Below are 17,871 nucleotides of genomic sequence, written 5' to 3'. Positions count from 1 at the left end.
GGACATATCCTGCTGAAAAGGCATCTTCAGGTTATTTTTCTCCTGCCCAAGCCTCAGATCTGGTCTTTAACTAAAGGACAAACTTTCTGGAAAGTCTGAGCACAAAATCTCTTTATCCAGTTGAGCAAGATTCTCTCTTTCAAAGGTGGTAACGTGGTTTTCTACCCACGCAGCACAGAAGCAGATGAACTTCAAAGCTCAAAGCCTCGTGTCTAGCTGGTGGCAATCGGCACAGCTCTTTTGGCAGTGGTGGTGCCTCAGCTTACAGCAATTGAGAACCTGGCCCTTGGCATCTAACTTGTCCACAGCAAGATGGTCAATTGTGAAAACAGATCGATTGCATAGTAACAAGGTTACAAATTGGTGAAAATCAGCTATTCTTGTCGAGGAGGGAGTTCTGCTACAGCTCAGTGACTGCCCTTGGAGGTGTTGTTGCGTGCATGTTATCATCCACAGTTTTGACCTATCTAAGTGCTCTCAATGCAGTAAGTCCTTCTACCTAATGAGGTCCTTCAGAAGAAGCTTGGTCTTGTTGCATTACATGCCTGGATGTGAGGGGCCTAAGCTGGCTCTGATTTTCAGCATCAAAAAACAATTTAATTTGTAGATTTGCAAAATGTTCTTTAAAAATGTCTTTCTTAAAGCACATGCTGGAACAATTGGTTCTAGTATTAGAGCTATCATACACATATATTTTTCTCAGACTGTAGTTTTCCCTATAACATGTCCTCCATAAGTGCCTTGGGGATATGAACAAGCGGCATTGATGTTACAGGTGGCATGGGGTCCAGTTTGGTAGACAGCATCCTGTGCTTAGCTGACTTTCTTCTTTTCAGTTGTCTCATGGAAATTATTTCTCTGCTCTTTCCAGCAGACTCTAGCCTGGTATAGATGGAGGCTGCTTTATCAGGCAGGTATAGGTGAAGGAATAGACAGTGTATGGCCTCTGAGGACTCCGTCTTGGAGTCTGAGGAGAAGGGCATTGATCAGTGAAGGCCCACCTCCTCCTCAATTTGCCACTAGAGGTATCTGCTGCATTCAAAGGATTGACCACTTCTCTCCTAGCCCTGCCTTTTCTCCTCTCCTACTCCTGTGGCTCCCTGTGTCCCAGGAACCGAAGGAGAGTGAAATGTAGCTGCTTAATAAATTGGAATGGGATGCTGCCCTTAGGAGCAGGGTGGAAATACATGCATGTGGGAGCTGCAGGTACTGGAAGGGAGGAAGGGGAGATCACCACTCCCCTGCCACTGTCCCTTAATCTTCCTTGCCATGTGCTGAAACCCCTTGGCTCTTTTCTATTCCTCTCCATAATTCCTCTGCCAATGCAACAAAATTGCATTTTCTCTGCATGGCTGAGAAGCTTTGAGCAGGCTCTGCTGCTGAGTACAGCAGTGTATCTTGACTGAACACGTTATAGCTCACAAAACATCATACGTTTTCACTCATCATTGCAGATACCCTGAATAAAGTCCCTAGATGCTTGGACTCTGCTGGCAGAGCAGTTAGGCAGTCACCTTAAAACAATCGTGTTCATCATCATAGGGTTGGAGACTTGTGCGAGCCATTCTCTTTTTGTATTTTTCAGAAACGTTGTTTCCCTGATTCCAGCAATATTTGGGAACAAGTCACCCGTTTGGTGTGGCTGGTAGTGAATGAAAGTCAAGTGACAACAGTTGCCATTTTGTGGCTGTTGGTGGTGTGAGCCGATGAGCCTCATTTCAGCTCCTAGAGGGCAGCCATCCACATCACACAGACGGCTCCCGCAGCTGGCTTGTGTGGTTTCCATGGATTGCTCTTTGCTTTTAGCCACCTCAAATGCAAAACCACCCATCCCTATTTGTGGCCAGAATCCATGCTTTCAGTGTCTGTTGGCTCTCCATGAAAAGCAGATGGCACTTCAGGCTTTCACTATGTCAGTCCCTGAGTATCTGTAAAACTGAGCTGCCACACAGGTAGGCAGGTGACCTGAGTACCAGTCCCAGAGCATCTCAGCGCTGCATATCCCAGCGAGGCTGCCTGTCCAGGGCCAGCACGGAGGGTCCCTCCTTTGGCCATCGTCGATGCCCAGACTGTGATGTCTTCATCTCATTTCCCTCAAAGCTGGGAAGAGTAAGGCTACCCAGGCTGTGTCTGCTTGCGCTGTGGTTTTCCTTCCAGCTTGTAAACAGAGCCATCCCACACCCATAGGATGGAAACACAGGCACCTTCTTAAACCTGTATTCCAAACGTTTCTGCCGTGTCTTTGGTGGTGCTGTCCAACCTGCGCTCATGGAAGGGCATTGCTCCAGGCCATGTTCCCTTCAAACAGGGTAAAAGTGTTCTGCGTTGGAGAAGGGTGATGTGGTGCCTTCAGGGCTGGGCTCATACTGCCCCATCCATTCCTGCGTAGTGACAAAATCTGGGCAGTCAGGCTGGCCTTGCCAGTCCTGCACCTACCAGGAGTATTGGAAAATGGTATTAAAAGATGGGAGTATGGATTTGTGGTGTCCATGCTCTGATTGTTTACCTGAATTTTTCTTGAAGTTTTCAGAAGGTAGGGAAGTTAGAAAGCAGACCTGCTGTTTCATTATCTGCTTCCAGCAGGGGGAGATGGGTCCAGAGAGTCATTTCTTCTGGGAACATGTACAAAAATAACAATCTTTATTTTACTCATGAGGCTCTCTCCTAGGATTGGTGTGATTCCTGCTTGTTTGGCCTTTTATACCCAGGTAACCCCTTCCTTTTGCTTCTGTACGCTTCTAAAAGCAAATAAGACCTATCAGCTTTATGTTTTGTTTTTGTTTCATTTTTTCCAAGGTTTATGAGACCCTCAAGGGAATTTCTTCCTCATCTCTCTGTTTATTATGTTTATTATTATTAAATAGTTATGCTACGGTGGTTCTAATGAGGACTGTATAAACGCGTAAGAAGATGAAGACTCCCCCTGTACTTCCATATCAGTAGAGAGGAGCCTCTGAGTCTGCTGGGATGCATCCCAGCTTTGTAGGGAGGAACGGCCACATGCAGTCCCACCTGGAGTTCAGGGTGTTACCAGAGTCTGGGGACAGGATTCCTTCCTTCTGCCTCCCTGAAACCCCTCTCTGTCGTTCTCTGTATAAAACATATTGGTGCCACTTTCCATGAACTATATTTAACTAAGCATTAAATTTAGATTTAACTGGATAGTTATTGCCTCCTAAGTAAATACTCTGAGATAAGGAATTATTTAGTGAGCTCTAGCAGTTGGGTGGCAGATGCTTCTTACATTGCATAATAGTTAATCTTCGACAAATATGTTTTCCTTACTCCACTGGCATTTAATTAACATACAATAGCTTTTATTAAATGTAGATGAAACATATGTGGGAGACCCTTGTTAAAAGGATCGATGCAACATTTCGGCGACTAAGAGGGGTGCGTTTCTATCATTGGTAACTGCCTATGGGACCGGGTCTTTTAGCTGTACTTGACCTCTGTCACAAGAGCACGGAGGTTTCCTCTCGGTGATGCCCATTGTCGGGGATGCTGGCAGCCCGATGGCATCTCTCTGTCCCTTGTGAAGTCCATCGCCCTAGAGAGGTGGCTACTAGTCTAGCAGCAGCGTGGTCTTCTTCAGAGTAATACTCTTGTCAGGTGAAGTCTCTCTCTGCAGTAGCTTGGGAACATCCAGTGTGTGGGTTAACCCTTTCGTTCCTTCTTGTTGCTCCCCCTCTCTGGTGCCATCTGCGCCAAGTCTCCTGCAGGCGAAATGTCTGGATCAGCTCGCTCCTTGGCTTGAATACAAAGCAGTCATCTCTTTTGCCACTGCTTGCCTGGCACTGGAGCAGTAATGTCATGACCTTAGCCCTTAATTTGTGGGCCTTTAACACATGCAGGGATTGTTTAAGTACCCATAGGCAGCACGGCCTTTCCATAGCAAGACTTGCAGGGGCCAGTTTCTAGGGGTTCGGAAAGCAATGGGACACATTCCTGGAAGAAGAAAATCAATCGAGGGCCATTAACTACAAAGACAGTGCCACTGGCCAGGGACGTGCCTTAGCCACAAATCACTGGGAATTAGGGAAGTGGCCTGGGGCAGTCCGGCTGCAGCTTGCCTTGTGCTCTGCTTCCCTGGGCTTTGGCTGGAGGCTGTGCTGAGGGACAGGACGCGGGGTGAGAGGGACCTGTGATCCCATCCCACGTGGCCATTGGCATGCCACAGTGCGTCTCCCGTGCCTCTGCAGTTTGCACCCCCCAGGGCTGTGGGCCGGGTGGAGCAGCCAGTACCAGACCTGGGTTTTCCCTTTCTTCGCCCAGCAGCGCTGTGACTATGCAGGGCAGCAACTCTCAACAGAGTTCCCCTCTGCTTTTCCTGCACCTGCCACACTAGACCCCCCCTCAAACCACACCTTCTTTGCTCCCCCCCCCCCGCTTTGGCCACAGAAGGGTTACGCTAGCGCAACATCCCTAGGAGCAGGCAGGCGAGAGCGAGCCGGGGGGGATGGCAGGCAGGCAGGCATCAGCAGCAAAACATACGGCTTATTCCTCTCCATTAATTGAATCTCCCTTCTCGTGCGACGGTGCCGGTATGCGAGCGGTGGGAGCGCTCCCGGGTGGGCAGCGCCGCCGCCGGGCTCGGGGCTCAGCTGCGGGGACAGGCCGGGCATTCACACCGCGGGCGGCTCAATACCGGCATTGTCTGCGGCCCGGCCCCGGGGCTGGGGGGGGCAGGGCGGGGGGGGGGGAGGGGAGGGGGCGGGGGGAGCGATGGGCCGCTGTTTATCTGGGGAGGGGAGTCTGAGCGGGGAAGCAGCGCGGCCGAGGCTGCAGGGGCAGTTGCCAGGGATGCTGCTCCGGGAACGGGCAGGTCGGTGGCCCCGGGCCGCGCAGCCAAGTTGTTCGCACTTCTGGCCACAGCTGCTTTGCCCCCTCCCCCGCTCCCCTTCCTCAGCGTTTTGTGGATATCGGCCGCCTCTTGCTCCATCCCCTCTGCCCCGCTCCCTCTGCCTCCCCCGGCTGCTCCTGCCGCCTCCTCTCTCCTTCCCGTTCCCGGCTCGCACTTCCCCCTCTTCCCCAGCCCCCTCCTCCTCTCCCTCCTCCCCTTTTCCAGCCCCCTCTCCCTTCGGGCTTCCCCCCTCTGCCCTCCAGCCCTCCTCCCCTCCCATGGCCCCCTCTCCCCGCTGCAGTCCCCCCCTTCCCAGCCGCGCTCCGGCCCCCCCAGCCCCGTGCCGGCCGGGGGCAGCCCCTTCCCCGCCGGGCGGGGGGCGCGGGGCGCTGCGCCCCCGGGAGAGGGACGGGGAGCGCCGCTGCCGCCGCGGCGGTGCCGAGCTGCCGTCTCACGAGTGAGGCTCCCTCCCTCCCTCTCTCCTCCCTCCTCCCTCGCTCCCTCCCTCCCTCGCTCCGCCTGGGAAAGTGGGTTAGGAAGGGAGCTGGGGCTGGAGGCTGCACAGCCGCGCACTGGAGCGGGACCAGCCACTCGCGCAGCCCGGCGGCACAGGACTCAGCTTGTTCCTTTCCCTTTTTTTTTTTTTTTTTTTTTTTCAACCTCTCTCCATCACTCCAAACGGGTCGATTTAATTGTTATCATTTTATTATTATTATTTTGCTACCTGACTTTTTCCTCTTGCCTTTTTTTGGGGGTTGTGGTTTGGTGTGTTTTGGGTTTTTTTTCCCCTTTCCCCCTTTTTTTTGATTGAAGCTTGTGTTAAGACTTTTTGCGGAAAGCCTTTGGAAAAAAAAAAAAAAAAAGACGGGGGGGGGGGAAGAAGCCAGCAAGAGACTGAAAAGACCAAGAGAAAGTGGCAGCTAAGGACTGTGAAATCACCACCACCCCCCCCCTTTCTGGGGCTGTCGATCAGAGCGAGAGTTGTACATTATTATTATTGTTGTTGTTGTTCTTTCTGCATCTGTCTATCCACATACACAGGCAGAGAGAGAGCCAAGTACAGACAGTGAAACTCGACGAGACCAGCCATGGTAGCAAGGGCTCAGCCTGATCGGAAACAATTACCGCTGGTCCTACTGAGATTGCTTTGCCTTCTCCCTACAGGGCTGCCAGTCCGCAGCGTGGATTTTACCCGAGGTACCGATAACATCACCGTGAGGCAGGGGGACACAGCCATCCTCAGGTAGGGCATTTTGCCAACTTTTCCTTTTCTATGCGCGTATCTATATTTCCGTGGATGCAACGTCTACGTGTGATGCGATACAGATTTGTGTGCGTATGTCTCTGGGAGAGTGTGTGTTATTTTACCTCTCGAACTGCAGTAGCGGCAGCTGCTACAAACAAGCTCTGCATGTTTGTGCTTTAATATTTAAAAACAAATAATCGCAAAGCTTTGAAACAATTCTTGCCCCCACTCTCCTCTGTATAGTGCTCTGGATCAAAAGAATTTCAGTGGGGAAAGATCTGTTTGTGTTAGCCAGCTCTTGTGGATGTACGTTTTCCACCAGCCCTGCAGTATCGATAGAGATATCGAAAAGGGATCCAGCTGCGCTTGCCGGATGTTCCATTGATCTTCCCATACTTCTTTTTGTACCTATGCAAAAACTTTATCCCTGGTGCTGCCAGAACTCTCAGGCAAGTTCTTTTGGGAAACTCTGGCTTTTGATTTTATTCATTTATTTATCTGCCCTGTAGGGAGGGGAGATGGATGCAGTGGTGGCAAAGGCTGGTGGAAAATGGTGTAGGAGCTCCGACATTTATGAAGCTTGTATCTCGTTCACTGTGTTGGTTTCTTTGCAGGACTAAGTAAACGGGTGTATGCTGTGCCTAACTGCCTGAGTGGTTGTGATGAGGGTGTCTTTGCACATGAAGCCTTGTTCACTGGCAGTATTGAGTGTTATATTTCTGTATTCATTGTCCAGGTCTTGTAAAGGTAGTTCTGAGGCTACTTGGGCTTTCAGTTAGGAGTGTCCCAAATAGCTGAAACGCAGTCATCTTTTTCCTTTGGGTTTCTCTTTCAAATACTGCCTTGCTCAACTTACCTGCAGTAACTTCCCTACTGAGGGACAATTTTCTGCGTGTGAGTGTGTGCGTGCACACACTGTGTATTATGGCTATAAAAGTACTGGACATATTAAAATAAGTCTGTAATCTGTATGAGGAGCTGATAGTGCACAAACCTTGAAGCATCAAGGGAGCAATCCCCTAGCAAAGCTAACAGCAGCAGCAAAGTTTTCTTTCTCTTTCTCTGAAATAAATCCTGCTAGATGTCACCAAATGGTCTGCTACGTGATCCCCTGTGTCCTGCATCCCTCCCGTTTAATGACAGAGGAGTATGTGAGCTAGCAAGATGGGATCAGGGAAGAAGGATGCTAGAAGAGGGCTGTGTGTGTACATGTATCGCTTCTCTCAGCTCCCGTGTGCTGGGTTGTTTTGATCCTGGAATATCTGTTCAGCAGCTTCCATTCCCCAGCTCTCCAGACTTGTTAACTCGCATGTAAGATTTATCCACATGGAGTAATAGGATTTACAGAGTAATTCATCTGCCTTGCATATGCAATGGAAGGGGTTTAGATGCAACATGGTAAACACCTAACAAGGGGTGTTGCCTCTGACTCCCAGCTTCTCTCCTCTCCCTTTCACTCACTAGCAATTCCTATATCCCATTAACCCTTTTCTAGCAAGACTCCCAGCTGACTTATCCCATTTTCAAAGGCAGATCACTTCCATCAATCATTTATTTTGGAGGGGCTGCTCAGGCAGATGTTTGCTGGCATATGTTTGGTACATACAGGAGCAGACACGTCATTAAGCTCACTTGCTGAGATAGGGGTCACTGAATTTCTATTTCCCACTTAACCTTGGAGCTTTTGAGTTTATCTAGATGCTGTGTGCTAAAGCTGCATTTGCAGCAGGGAGGGCTGAGCGGATGGTGGAGATGGTGCCTGCATGTGCTGCGTGTAAAGCGTTCGTCAGCAAGCTCAATGGGGCTGCATGGGAGAGTGGTTTCAGTGATTGTGTGTGGGGTGTGTGGCTTGCCAGGGTTATGTCAGGCACTAAAACAAAACACCTGAGTGAGGTGATCCAGCTGTGTCAGCCAGATGTGTGCCAAGTGACACAGTTTGCAGGAGCGGCACACCACCCAGCCATGTAACTGCTTGCCCTGAGCAATACCATGTTCCTGGCAGGCTGCGTTTTTGTCAGAAGTGACTGTGGCCAGTGCACAGGCGGCTTTACCTCCCTCGGCTGCCTTCTTAAGCTTTTTAAGCAGATCTGGCTGGCTATACGCTTTTCACATTTCCTAGGAAGGGCAGTTGTCTGCTCTCCCTTTCCCTGGGACCAGCCCCAGGCTTCTGGGATGCTTCAGTCCCTTCCTCAGGGGAGAGGCAGAAGCCAGGCTGTGCTGGGAGACCGCACTGCCACATGAGGCTGGAAGGGGTGAGGTTTCCTTCTGTCCCATACAGTTTAGGACCTGCAAGATGATGTTTCATTCCCTCAGTTTTAAAGCAAGGGTTGGTTTGCTAACTCCCCCCTCGCTGTTTTCCCTGACCCTCCAAAAGCATAACTCACTTCAAGACAGCCTTGTGTTTGAAAAACTCCCAGCATCTTGCTCTGCCTGCCTATAGATCCACTAGTGACAACGCAAGGGGAAGAGCTAGATGGAGAAAAAACGTTAGGCGATCTATACTAACTGTGCTCAGAGCAGATCTTTACCTCCACAGAGAGATAGGTAGGAGATTTCTAGACAGAGATCGTATCACCTATCTTTGCTATGCATCTACTTCAGAGGGAAGAGGGAGCGTGCATTGTTGATTTACTAGTGCCAAGTAGCTCCATCCTGTAGCCTGAAGGAAAATGAAAATGTAGGAGGGAGAAAAATGATATGTAGTTGGCAAGAAATAAAAGCAATGTACATAGTGATAAGATAACTAAAAACATTTTGTTCATGTAAATTGCGGTGCAAATCGTTCAGCAAAGCACCGAAGACAAGGTATTCTGAATGATTCTTCTCCTTTGGGGCCTTATACATTTGTATATAGTGTTACACTTGTAGGTGGAAGGATGGGTGGGTGGACTGAACTACGAAGAGGAGAAAAATAGTTTCTTATAAGCCCTAATGTTCCTAAAGGAAACCAGTCCTGCGGAGCTTCATCTACAGCTTGTTACTCAGAATAGAGTTATTCTGAGAAGTTTGGATATGACTTTTTAAAGCTATGGCATTTAAAATATTCCCTTGCTATGGACTTTTTAAAAATGTTCTGAACTCCATACTGGCTCATCTCCTAAGTGACCTGGCAGCAGATTTGATTTATTTGTTGGCCTTGCTGAAGGTTGATGACTTTTAGTGAGTATTTGGCATAGGGAAGTTAGTCAGGGAATTGCAGAGAGAATAAAAATAGCTCGTGATAGACTATCCACAGGGAAAAGGATAATGATCTGCTCCTTAGAGCAAGGCTGAAAAGAGAGGAGGGGTCTGACAGCTGCAACAGGTGAGAAAGACTGAGCGGTGTTTCTGGTGTTTGGCCAGCTACAAGCAAGAGAAGAGAGCAGAATGTTTCAAAGATGAAACTGTATATCAGACAGCCTGTCAGACTTACTAAGGTTCCATTTTTTAACTCTGTCTTCAGCAAGCGAAGGACACTGAACCTTATTTCGAGTATTGAGAAGGAACTGTGTGCTCCAACTCATGCCAATGTCTTGCTTGCAAGATTACAGTCATGAGGTTGTCAGGTTTTGTGTGCAGCTTCCCTGCTTGAAGTTTGAAAAAAAATTCCAAAAAACAAACGCACAAAATATCCCCCAAAACTAAATAAAATGTGAAAAGAAAATCAAGTCCCAACCCCAAATCTTATTTCTGTTTACCTGCCTTCAGCATCCCTTCCCACCTTGTTTACTCTGGGAGTGTTGGGAGAGCAAAGGCAGGGACCCTGTGCTTTGTTCCATGCTTTCAGCCTGGGGAGGGGATGGGAAGCAGGAGGACATTGGCTAAGACAGGACATGTGCAGTGGTGGCAGGCAGCTGCCACAAACTGGGGAGGGAGGGAACTGTGCCTCTGTGTTGTGTTTGGCCCTTAAGGTGGGTTAGAAGCAAAATGGTGATGGAGTCCATGCTGCGGGCTCAGGTATCTGTACAGCATGTCAGGAGGAGAGATCAGCTCTCAGGAACCACTGCCGCAGCTCACCCTAAAGTGCCTTTAAAGCACTGTTCTGTGGGCCTCAGCGGGACTTGTAGGTTGCCCCCGGCTTTTAGTAGTCCTGGCACAAGGGCACATTTGGCCTTTAATGACTTCTGAAATGGAGCTCGTCACTAGCTGGAACCAAAATGGGTCACATCCCCATTCCCCTCCGCTCGGTTAGTCCCGTACAAATCCACCAAAGCCCAAGGGCACTGCCAGAAATACTGCATTTGTCTTTGGGGCAGATTCCTGGGGACTGCTAATAGAGGTACAAGTGACTCATACAGGGCTTAAGCTGCTGAGTGCTGCTCAGATGGTGCTCAGCCCACTGGAGAACTGGGATCTCGCCAAGGCCAGAATTTGGCTCATTGTTCCTGAGTTTTTCCGAGTATCAACTTTTCATCAAGAATTAAATCAATCTGATGCACTGATGAAAGAACCAACACTTAACTGAGTGTGCGGTTTCCATTTTTACCAGGTTTTTTTAGATAATATGAAGTTTCAGGCTGATAGCACATTTAGGAACTTCCATCCTAATGGGTACTTATTTTCTTCAAGTTACATGTGTCAAAGGATGGGCTGGATTCAAATTACTAGCAGTAACAATAGCGCTGTCAGTGTAATCTTGCAATGTAAGCAATTTATGCAAACTCTGTTCTTGGCCTCCCAGTATTTTGCTGATATTCTACACATGGAGCTATGGTAGAGGACAAAAGCACCTCAGGCAAAGTAGCAACACAGCATCACAACAAAGTTTACGCCCTATATAGTCATTTTAAAAGAAAAGTAAAAGCTGTTCAGATTACACTTATAATTAGCATCTGATTTGTAATAGAGAGCCCTGAGCTGAGCCCTTTGCTAGAAATGAGAATAGGCACGTTCAAAGGTATAATGGTACATAATAATACAGCCTTGGCAGTAAAATTGTAACCTTGATTATTAGTAGTATTGTTGTGGTGCTTAAAGGCCACCACTAAGTTGAGGCAGCCTTTGTATTAAGTGCCAGGCGAGCACAGAGTATGAGAGATCCCCCGTTCGGCAGGGCGGGCAGCTATTAACCGGGACAGGCAGGGGCTGGGGGTGGGCAGGAGGTGCCCGGAGGTGAGGGGACTCGCCCAGGGTTGCACAGCAGGGCTCAGGCGCACCCAGCCGAGCGACCTATCCATTAGCTTGGGTTGTCTCGCGGCTCAGCCACGCAACGAGCCAGCAAATGCCACAGATGAGGTTTCCCTGGTATGTCTTCATCTGTGCTGGTATTGACTACGAGTCCCAAATGCTCTTCTCTTTCTCCAGGGTGTAAAAAGCCTTCGTTATCAAATGCAGCGTACACGTGTCGAGAGAGGGTGTGCTTGGATCTGTGCAAAAGGGGCTGTACTCTGCTGATAATTTCCTTTAAAAAAAAAACCCAAACCCCTAAATGTTTGAAAGTAGTAACATATGATGTTGCAAAACTTCCAGGTCTGGCAGCAGATGGTGCCATTATATGAAGGCACACATGCCTGCATAGATGTGTGAGTGTGTGTGCATATATATGATAAAGGAAGTTGCAACGCGTATATGGTCAGGTGCTGGCGATCAGCATCTCTTCTCATACACACACGATATTTATATATAGCATGCCCAATGGTGAGCAGAGCCTTTGTGCTTCTGTGTTTTCTGCAAAGCGGGACTAACCCATCACAAGCAAAGGTGGAATGGAAATGAGAAAAGGAAAGGCCTTCGTTGGTGAAATTATGTATGTTTAATAACACCGTATGTATAATTTGCATTCAGAAAGATGGAGGAGGAGAGACAGTATCAGACAGTATGGCTTTAACCTCCTCCCCTGAGTCTGCACACACACTTCAGTTTGCAGCTAAGTACCATATGTTTTCCTACTTAGTTGGCATTAAAATTTATATAGTAGTACGTGTTACCTGGAGTGTCTCAGAGTTGGTATCTCTTCCACTCTGCTTCCCTCCCCAGCAGGTCATGAGGAAAGACCTAGTCTTAAAATAGCTCGTAGTTACTGGAATTTGCCATCTCGTAACTCTTTTAAGTTTTCAAAATACGCATTACACATACTTGCCCTTTATATCCAGACCCACGGGCATCTGATTCTGACAGAGCTGCTGGGCCACAGCTCGCTGCCGGGGTGGCGGCAGGGCTTCGGCAGGCTCGCTGTGAGGCTGAATAGAGCCATTTTCATTGAAGGTACCTAGTTTTGTTGTCCATCAAAATACGCTCCGGCCTGTGTGAACTCATGCTCTGCTGGAGTGAGTGCAATGGAGGGCACAAAGGTGAAGTCAGGAATGCACTGAGTTTTCTTTCACTCTGGTCTCACTGAAGAAGAAACGAATGTGATTTTCAGCTGAATCTGACACCAAAGCACTTCCTTCAGGCTTCAGGCACATCTAATGTGCCTGGGTTTATGGTAAGTAATAGGAACCAATAATGATGAGTTTCACCTCTGCCTAGAAAACAGCTATTTCAAAATAATCTGAACAGCCAGGCTCCCCCATGCATGTGTATTTGTGCAGATTTTTAATAGGAGCAACTTGGTGGTGTGGGAGAAGCCAGCTGTGACCCCAGGGTGCCCCACTGTGCTGAGCCCTGTGCAAAGAGAGGAGAAATAACCCTGCTGCAGCTCACTTAATTCCACTGGTGTTGGGCCTTTTTGGTCAGAGCGAAGCTGATGGAATGGAGCCTACTTGGACTGGGCTGGAGTTCAGCAGAGACTTTGCAGTTACGCATCTGCATGAGGTTTGGGGGCTGCCTGCTTGCGTGTGCCTGTGAGCAAGTGTGTGTTTCCCTACATTTTCTCCTGCTTAAGAATGGAAAGTGTTTTCTTCCGTGTAGTTTTACAAATATTCATATACTTCGTGAAGTTGCAAGCGTTATATAGGTCCGAGGCAGCACTGCCCGATGCACAGGGGGAGAGGCTGCTTGCTTGGGGGTCTGTGTGGCTTTTCTCAACACATGGGCCTTTGTAACCATCGCTAATGCTGGAAACATCCTTTTGCTTCAGTGTGCCTCAGTTGCTACAGCTGTTAAAGGAAAAAGCAGCGAGCGAACAGGATATTGCATCTTCCTCTTCTGGGACTCAGTGGTTAACACCGCGGTAGATCTGGCCAATACTGTCCCTTTCCAGTAGCAACCTGAGCCACTCTCCCCGCTGAAATTTGGCTTTCTGTGGCAGAGGGAAGTAGTGAAAGCTTTGGAAGAGCAGGGGGGCATGTCTCCCACACAGCCCTCCCACCCTCCTGTGAGAGGCGAGAGGCGCCTGAGTGGTTTCTCATCACAGGTGCTCCCCTTAGATGGGTTCATAGAAAAGCACCGGATTTATGAGGGGGAGGGGAAGGCCAAGAGATCTTCAGCTCCCCATGCACCAAACTGTGTGCTGTGCATTTGTGAAACAAAACGGGGTGGTCACACAGCTGTGCAGCCACCACTCACAGTGCCACTGCACCCCCTCCTCTGAGGGACGGCAGGGTGGCCACGTTGGAGATGCACCACTGCCCTTGCCCCTGATGTGGTGTGACTTAGTGTGTCAGCGACAGCAGTGCCTCACCAGGGGTGGTGACAGTGGACAGTGCTTTCCCAGCGTAGGTACCCAGGGATGCTCTAACCGGGAACCTGATGGTACCTGTATGGCAGCTACCTTGCTCCCCCCATCCCAGGCTGGTTGTCCACCCTCACACGAGGCTGGTCAAGGGAGACCATGGCTCAGAGCTGCACATCCCTTCACTTTTCCTGCCTTGCTGTGCAAACATAAACCCATGTTGAAATCCACTGGCAGGCAGCATCCATGACTTCGAATAGTAAATACAAATCTCTCCCTCTCCCTCTCCGTGTGTCTCTCTCTCTGTGTTATTAAGCTGACAGGCACTTAGCCAATTATCCAGTCGTCGTCTCAGCTGTATTTATGGAGGAGGAAGAGGCAACGCACACAGCTCTTGTCTTCAGGGCTTCAGCTGAGTCTCCCTTGTGTGCTGCAGCGTTTTCCCTTGTGTGAGCTGCTTAGGACGTACAAGGAAGGAAACCATTGAAGGGGATGAGTTGAGGAGAGGGAGGGGGAAGGGGAAGCAGAGGGGGGGAAGGGGTCTGCTCCCCCAGACCAGGCGCGTGCCGTTGGTTTTGTGTTTAAATTGTTTGCTGTTGGTTTTGTGTTTAAATTTGGCAGAGCGCACGTGCCTTTGTTGCATAAGGCTGGGATGGATGGGGAATGTGATGGTTGCAGGTACTCGCAAAGTCATTTTGCAACGACCAAGAGTCAGGAGCTATGCGGTGGCAGACTGCGAGTCTGTGCCGTAAAGTAAGGGGGCCACATGTACCTGGGGCCATAGCATGAATCTGTGACTTGGAGCTGAGAGCCACCCCTCATCCCTGATGCGGTATCGCTCCTAGAACAAACAGCCTGCACTGGCTCAAGTGTTTACTCCAAACAGCAAAATTTAGGCAAATAGCACTGAAGTGTTCTGTGAATATTTTCATGAATGTTAAAAATGAATTCACTTTAGCTGCAGCTGTGCTTCCTTTGTGTGTGTGCATGTGCATCTTTTTTTCTCTCCCCCTGGTGAATAATCTGAGTGGATGAGTTTTCCTTGCCCTGGCATTCACGGACAGAACATTTAAAATGGGTTCATAGATGAACAAACAAAGCTCTAGCTGCAATTTCTGGGCTGAAAGGCCCTGGCTATACGGATTTGCAGGCGTGTGTGCCTATTCCTTCTCCACTGCCCACTAACTTTGAGTATATGCCTGTGGTGGTCTTGATGCTGCTTGGGGAGCGCTGGACATCGCTCTTAGAAACCTTCATCAGAGCCTGGGCATAAAAGCAGTCAAACAAGTAAGATGTGGAGCTGATCGCAGCTTGAGCCACAATAATTTATGTGCATGTGACAAGAGAAAATTACCTTTAAACTCTGCACCCAACCAATCAATCTTACAGCAGCCTGTTTTTGCTAGGAAAGGTGCCTCAGGCCAAGCCTATCAAGCTCAGAAAAAGAAAGGTTAAAATGTTCTAACATCATTATCTCTTTCTTTTCCTTTGGAGGAGAGGAGCCACAGTGACAAAGCCTAGCTGACTCCTTCACACCACCCCCTTCTTAGTGAGCTCCATTCCCACAGCCCAGATTTCCAACAGGAGTCAGCAGGAATTTGTCCATGGTCAGGCCCTTTGCTCATCGTGTCAGGGAACAGAAAGGAGAGCATGTGACAGAGGGGACCAGGCATTAATAATCATGCTGGAACTGGGAAATGCTCAAGAGGGGAGAAAAACACCATCACTACAAGGTAGCAACCCTACTGAGAGCTGCAGGTAGCCCAGGGATGTTAGGAACCTCCCATCTGTTCTGAGGTGTCATCTGAGCTTGGAGAAAAGTGGGAATCAGGGAGTGATTACTCCCTGAAAAATTATTGTCCCCTCTCTGCCAAATACAACATAATATGATCTGTAGCCTCCAGGCCTGCAGCTATAGAGCAGGGAGCCTATGCCAGCCGAGGCAATTGTTTATTGGGGCTTTGTGGGGGAAGGGACGCTTGAGCCCCCACTCCTCACGTGAGCAGGGACATGTGTGAGCCGTGAGTCAGTGGAGCCTGTTTGTCCATCGGAGCCGGCAGGTTTATTAGCAGTCCCTTCCAGTCAAAGGCAGGGGAGATTTTAAGCTGGTGAGAGAAGATAGGGAGGGACTGCTGCAGCCCACCCTCCCCATTTTCCCATCTGATGCCCCCTTATCCTTTGGCATGCTGGTTAAACAGGGATGGTCCTTCCACAGCCCACCACCATTTCTCAGGCAGACTGTGTCCCCCACCTCCAGCTCCACAGACTTATCCTGGCTGCCCCCACTCTAGCGGGCCTCTTGTTCCTGACAGCAGGGTGAGGACCTCACAGTCCCACGGCTCACCTGGCACCCACAGCCTTCTCCCCTGCCATGAGGACATCTCTCACCACCTTCTCTTTGCTCCCTGACCAGCAGGGACCTCAGCACTCAGTCCTGGCCACAGCAGATCATGCCTCTTCTTTTTAAGTAACCCCTTTTGGCTGACTTTCCCTAGCTAGTCACTGCTGTCACCACCCAGTTACCCTGTGCCACTGACCATCGGGGTGGTTGGCAGCACTGCAGAGAGGCAATCGGGGATGGAGAAGATGTGAGGGAGCGTGCTACTTTCCAGAGTCCTTCGCAACGCCGTGGAAAAATGACGTCCACACCCACACAGCTGCTGGCAGGCACCCGCCATACACAGGCCTATTTGTCTGTTCCTTCAGTTACACTGCTATTTAATTGAAATCGCTCCCGAGTGTAGCGGGGCTGAGATGGGGGTTCTGGCTGTGTGCTCAGACAGGCCTGACACGTGCAAGTACCTTGAGAATAGCTGGCTTTGGGTCCTGTGAACCACGGACCCTGTGAGAAGAAGCTAAGAAAATGCATCATCCTTGTAGTGACTTTCCCCCTCAACTTTCCCACTCATGGCAGTTGCCTGAAATGGATCAACTTGTTGATGGGGGGTATGGGTAGGGGCAGGCTCCAGGGAGTGCTGGCCTCATGTTTATTGAGAAAAACCCAACTAGGACAGAAAGCATAGGGAAGTATGCATAGTCAGATCGCTTTTCTCAGCTGTACGCTATGTAAGGCAGCCATCATTTTGGGCAGTAAACAATTGAGGTCGGGCAGTACCCCTTAGAGTGTGCTAAATGTGGGTGACAGTAATAGGAGATCCCATGCTAATGAGGAACAGAAAAGGAGTAACCTTCACCAGCTAGACCCGCTCCTTAGGGACTGTTGTTATTAGACCTACTGCTGAGACTTGGAGTGTGCCCAAAGCCTTCGGGTTGTGCACATGGTGTACTTCATCTGCCTTCCCTCCACTGCCACCCTTGGCTGTCTCTTGCCAGCAAGGAAAGGGAAGACTGTGTTTGCAGAGAGCTGTCCACTGAGAGAAAGGATGGGTAGGTTCATCGGAGAGACAGAGCTGAAAACTCCTGTTTCCCCTCTCGCAGATCTTACCCAGCTCCCTCTGCTTGGCACATTCCCCCAGCCAGCGTTCCACCTGCCACTATGAAGTTGCTGTCACATCTCCTTCTTGCCTTCTCCATCTCCTGCCTCCCTCCTTTGCTTTCTCTCTCTGTCTCAATCCATCTTCTCCTCAACCTTCACCCCTCCCCAATACGAGTTCTTATTCCTGACGCCCGCCCCTTCCCCTTCATTTTCTCTCTCTTTGCTCAGCTCTGATGTCCTTTGAATTTCCCTCCCTTCTGGACCCAGGGGCGAGAACTGTGGGGCTGGGGCAAAAGCAGAGAAGGATGGGGGAGCACCATAGTGACTGCAGTGCCCGACTCTTCTGCTGTAGATGGTAGAGCAGACTGACGTCTCTTGTTGGGCATGACCACTCAGTCAGCACTTTGTATTCAGGCTGGGCCAGCAGAGTATTCCCAGTGTATTTATTTTCTGTTTTTACACAGCGTGTCTGGTGCCTGTTTGTCCTGAGAGCTCATAGGAAGGGGTGTGTATGAGTGCTAGTAAGAAGCGGGGGCTGCGTCGCCAGCAAAGCTTTCTCTTCCTAGCAGGAATGTAGTTGGATGCCTGTTGCATCCCAGTGATCTGCTGCTCCTGCTTTCAGCTGCAGCCCAAGTTGGAAATAGAGTGGAAGGAGAGCCATTCATTGACGAGGTGGTTGACAGGCGAGAGCTGATGCTGCAGGCTTGTGTGAAAGCCACCCTGCTGCTGTCAGCAGAGGAGCATGCTGTGGTGCTTCCTTGGTGTGCTGTGATTCTGCTGCTGGAAGTTGGAAGAGGGCAGCTGGGGGCTTTTTC

At 49.6% G+C, this 17,871-nt stretch overlaps 1 protein-coding gene across 5 annotated transcripts in view; it reads left to right on the top strand.

The window, feature by feature from the left end:
- Positions 1 to 4,440: 4,440 nt before the first annotated feature.
- The window catches only part of LSAMP (limbic system associated membrane protein), a 313,890-nt gene continuing 300,459 nt past the window's right edge, over positions 4,441 to 17,871 (top strand). For 2 of the 5 annotated variants that reach the window (XM_056341358.1, XM_056341356.1), the window contains exons 1-2: positions 4,441 to 4,544; positions 6,008 to 6,086. In XM_056341358.1, the coding sequence (XP_056197333.1) occupies positions 4,460 to 4,544; positions 6,008 to 6,086 (164 nt within the window). In that variant the 5' untranslated portion in view covers positions 4,441 to 4,459. Of the gene's footprint in view, positions 4,545 to 4,788; positions 4,826 to 5,481; positions 6,087 to 17,871 lie in introns of those variants that run through there. The other 3 variants (XM_056341360.1, XM_056341357.1, XM_056341359.1) reach the window with 3 other exon arrangements.

This window comes from Falco biarmicus, chromosome 5, assembly GCF_023638135.1.
Source record: "Falco biarmicus isolate bFalBia1 chromosome 5, bFalBia1.pri, whole genome shotgun sequence".
In the NCBI taxonomy this organism is placed as follows: domain Eukaryota; kingdom Metazoa; phylum Chordata; class Aves; order Falconiformes; family Falconidae; genus Falco; species Falco biarmicus.
This window is presented reverse-complemented; position numbering and strand designations above follow the sequence as displayed.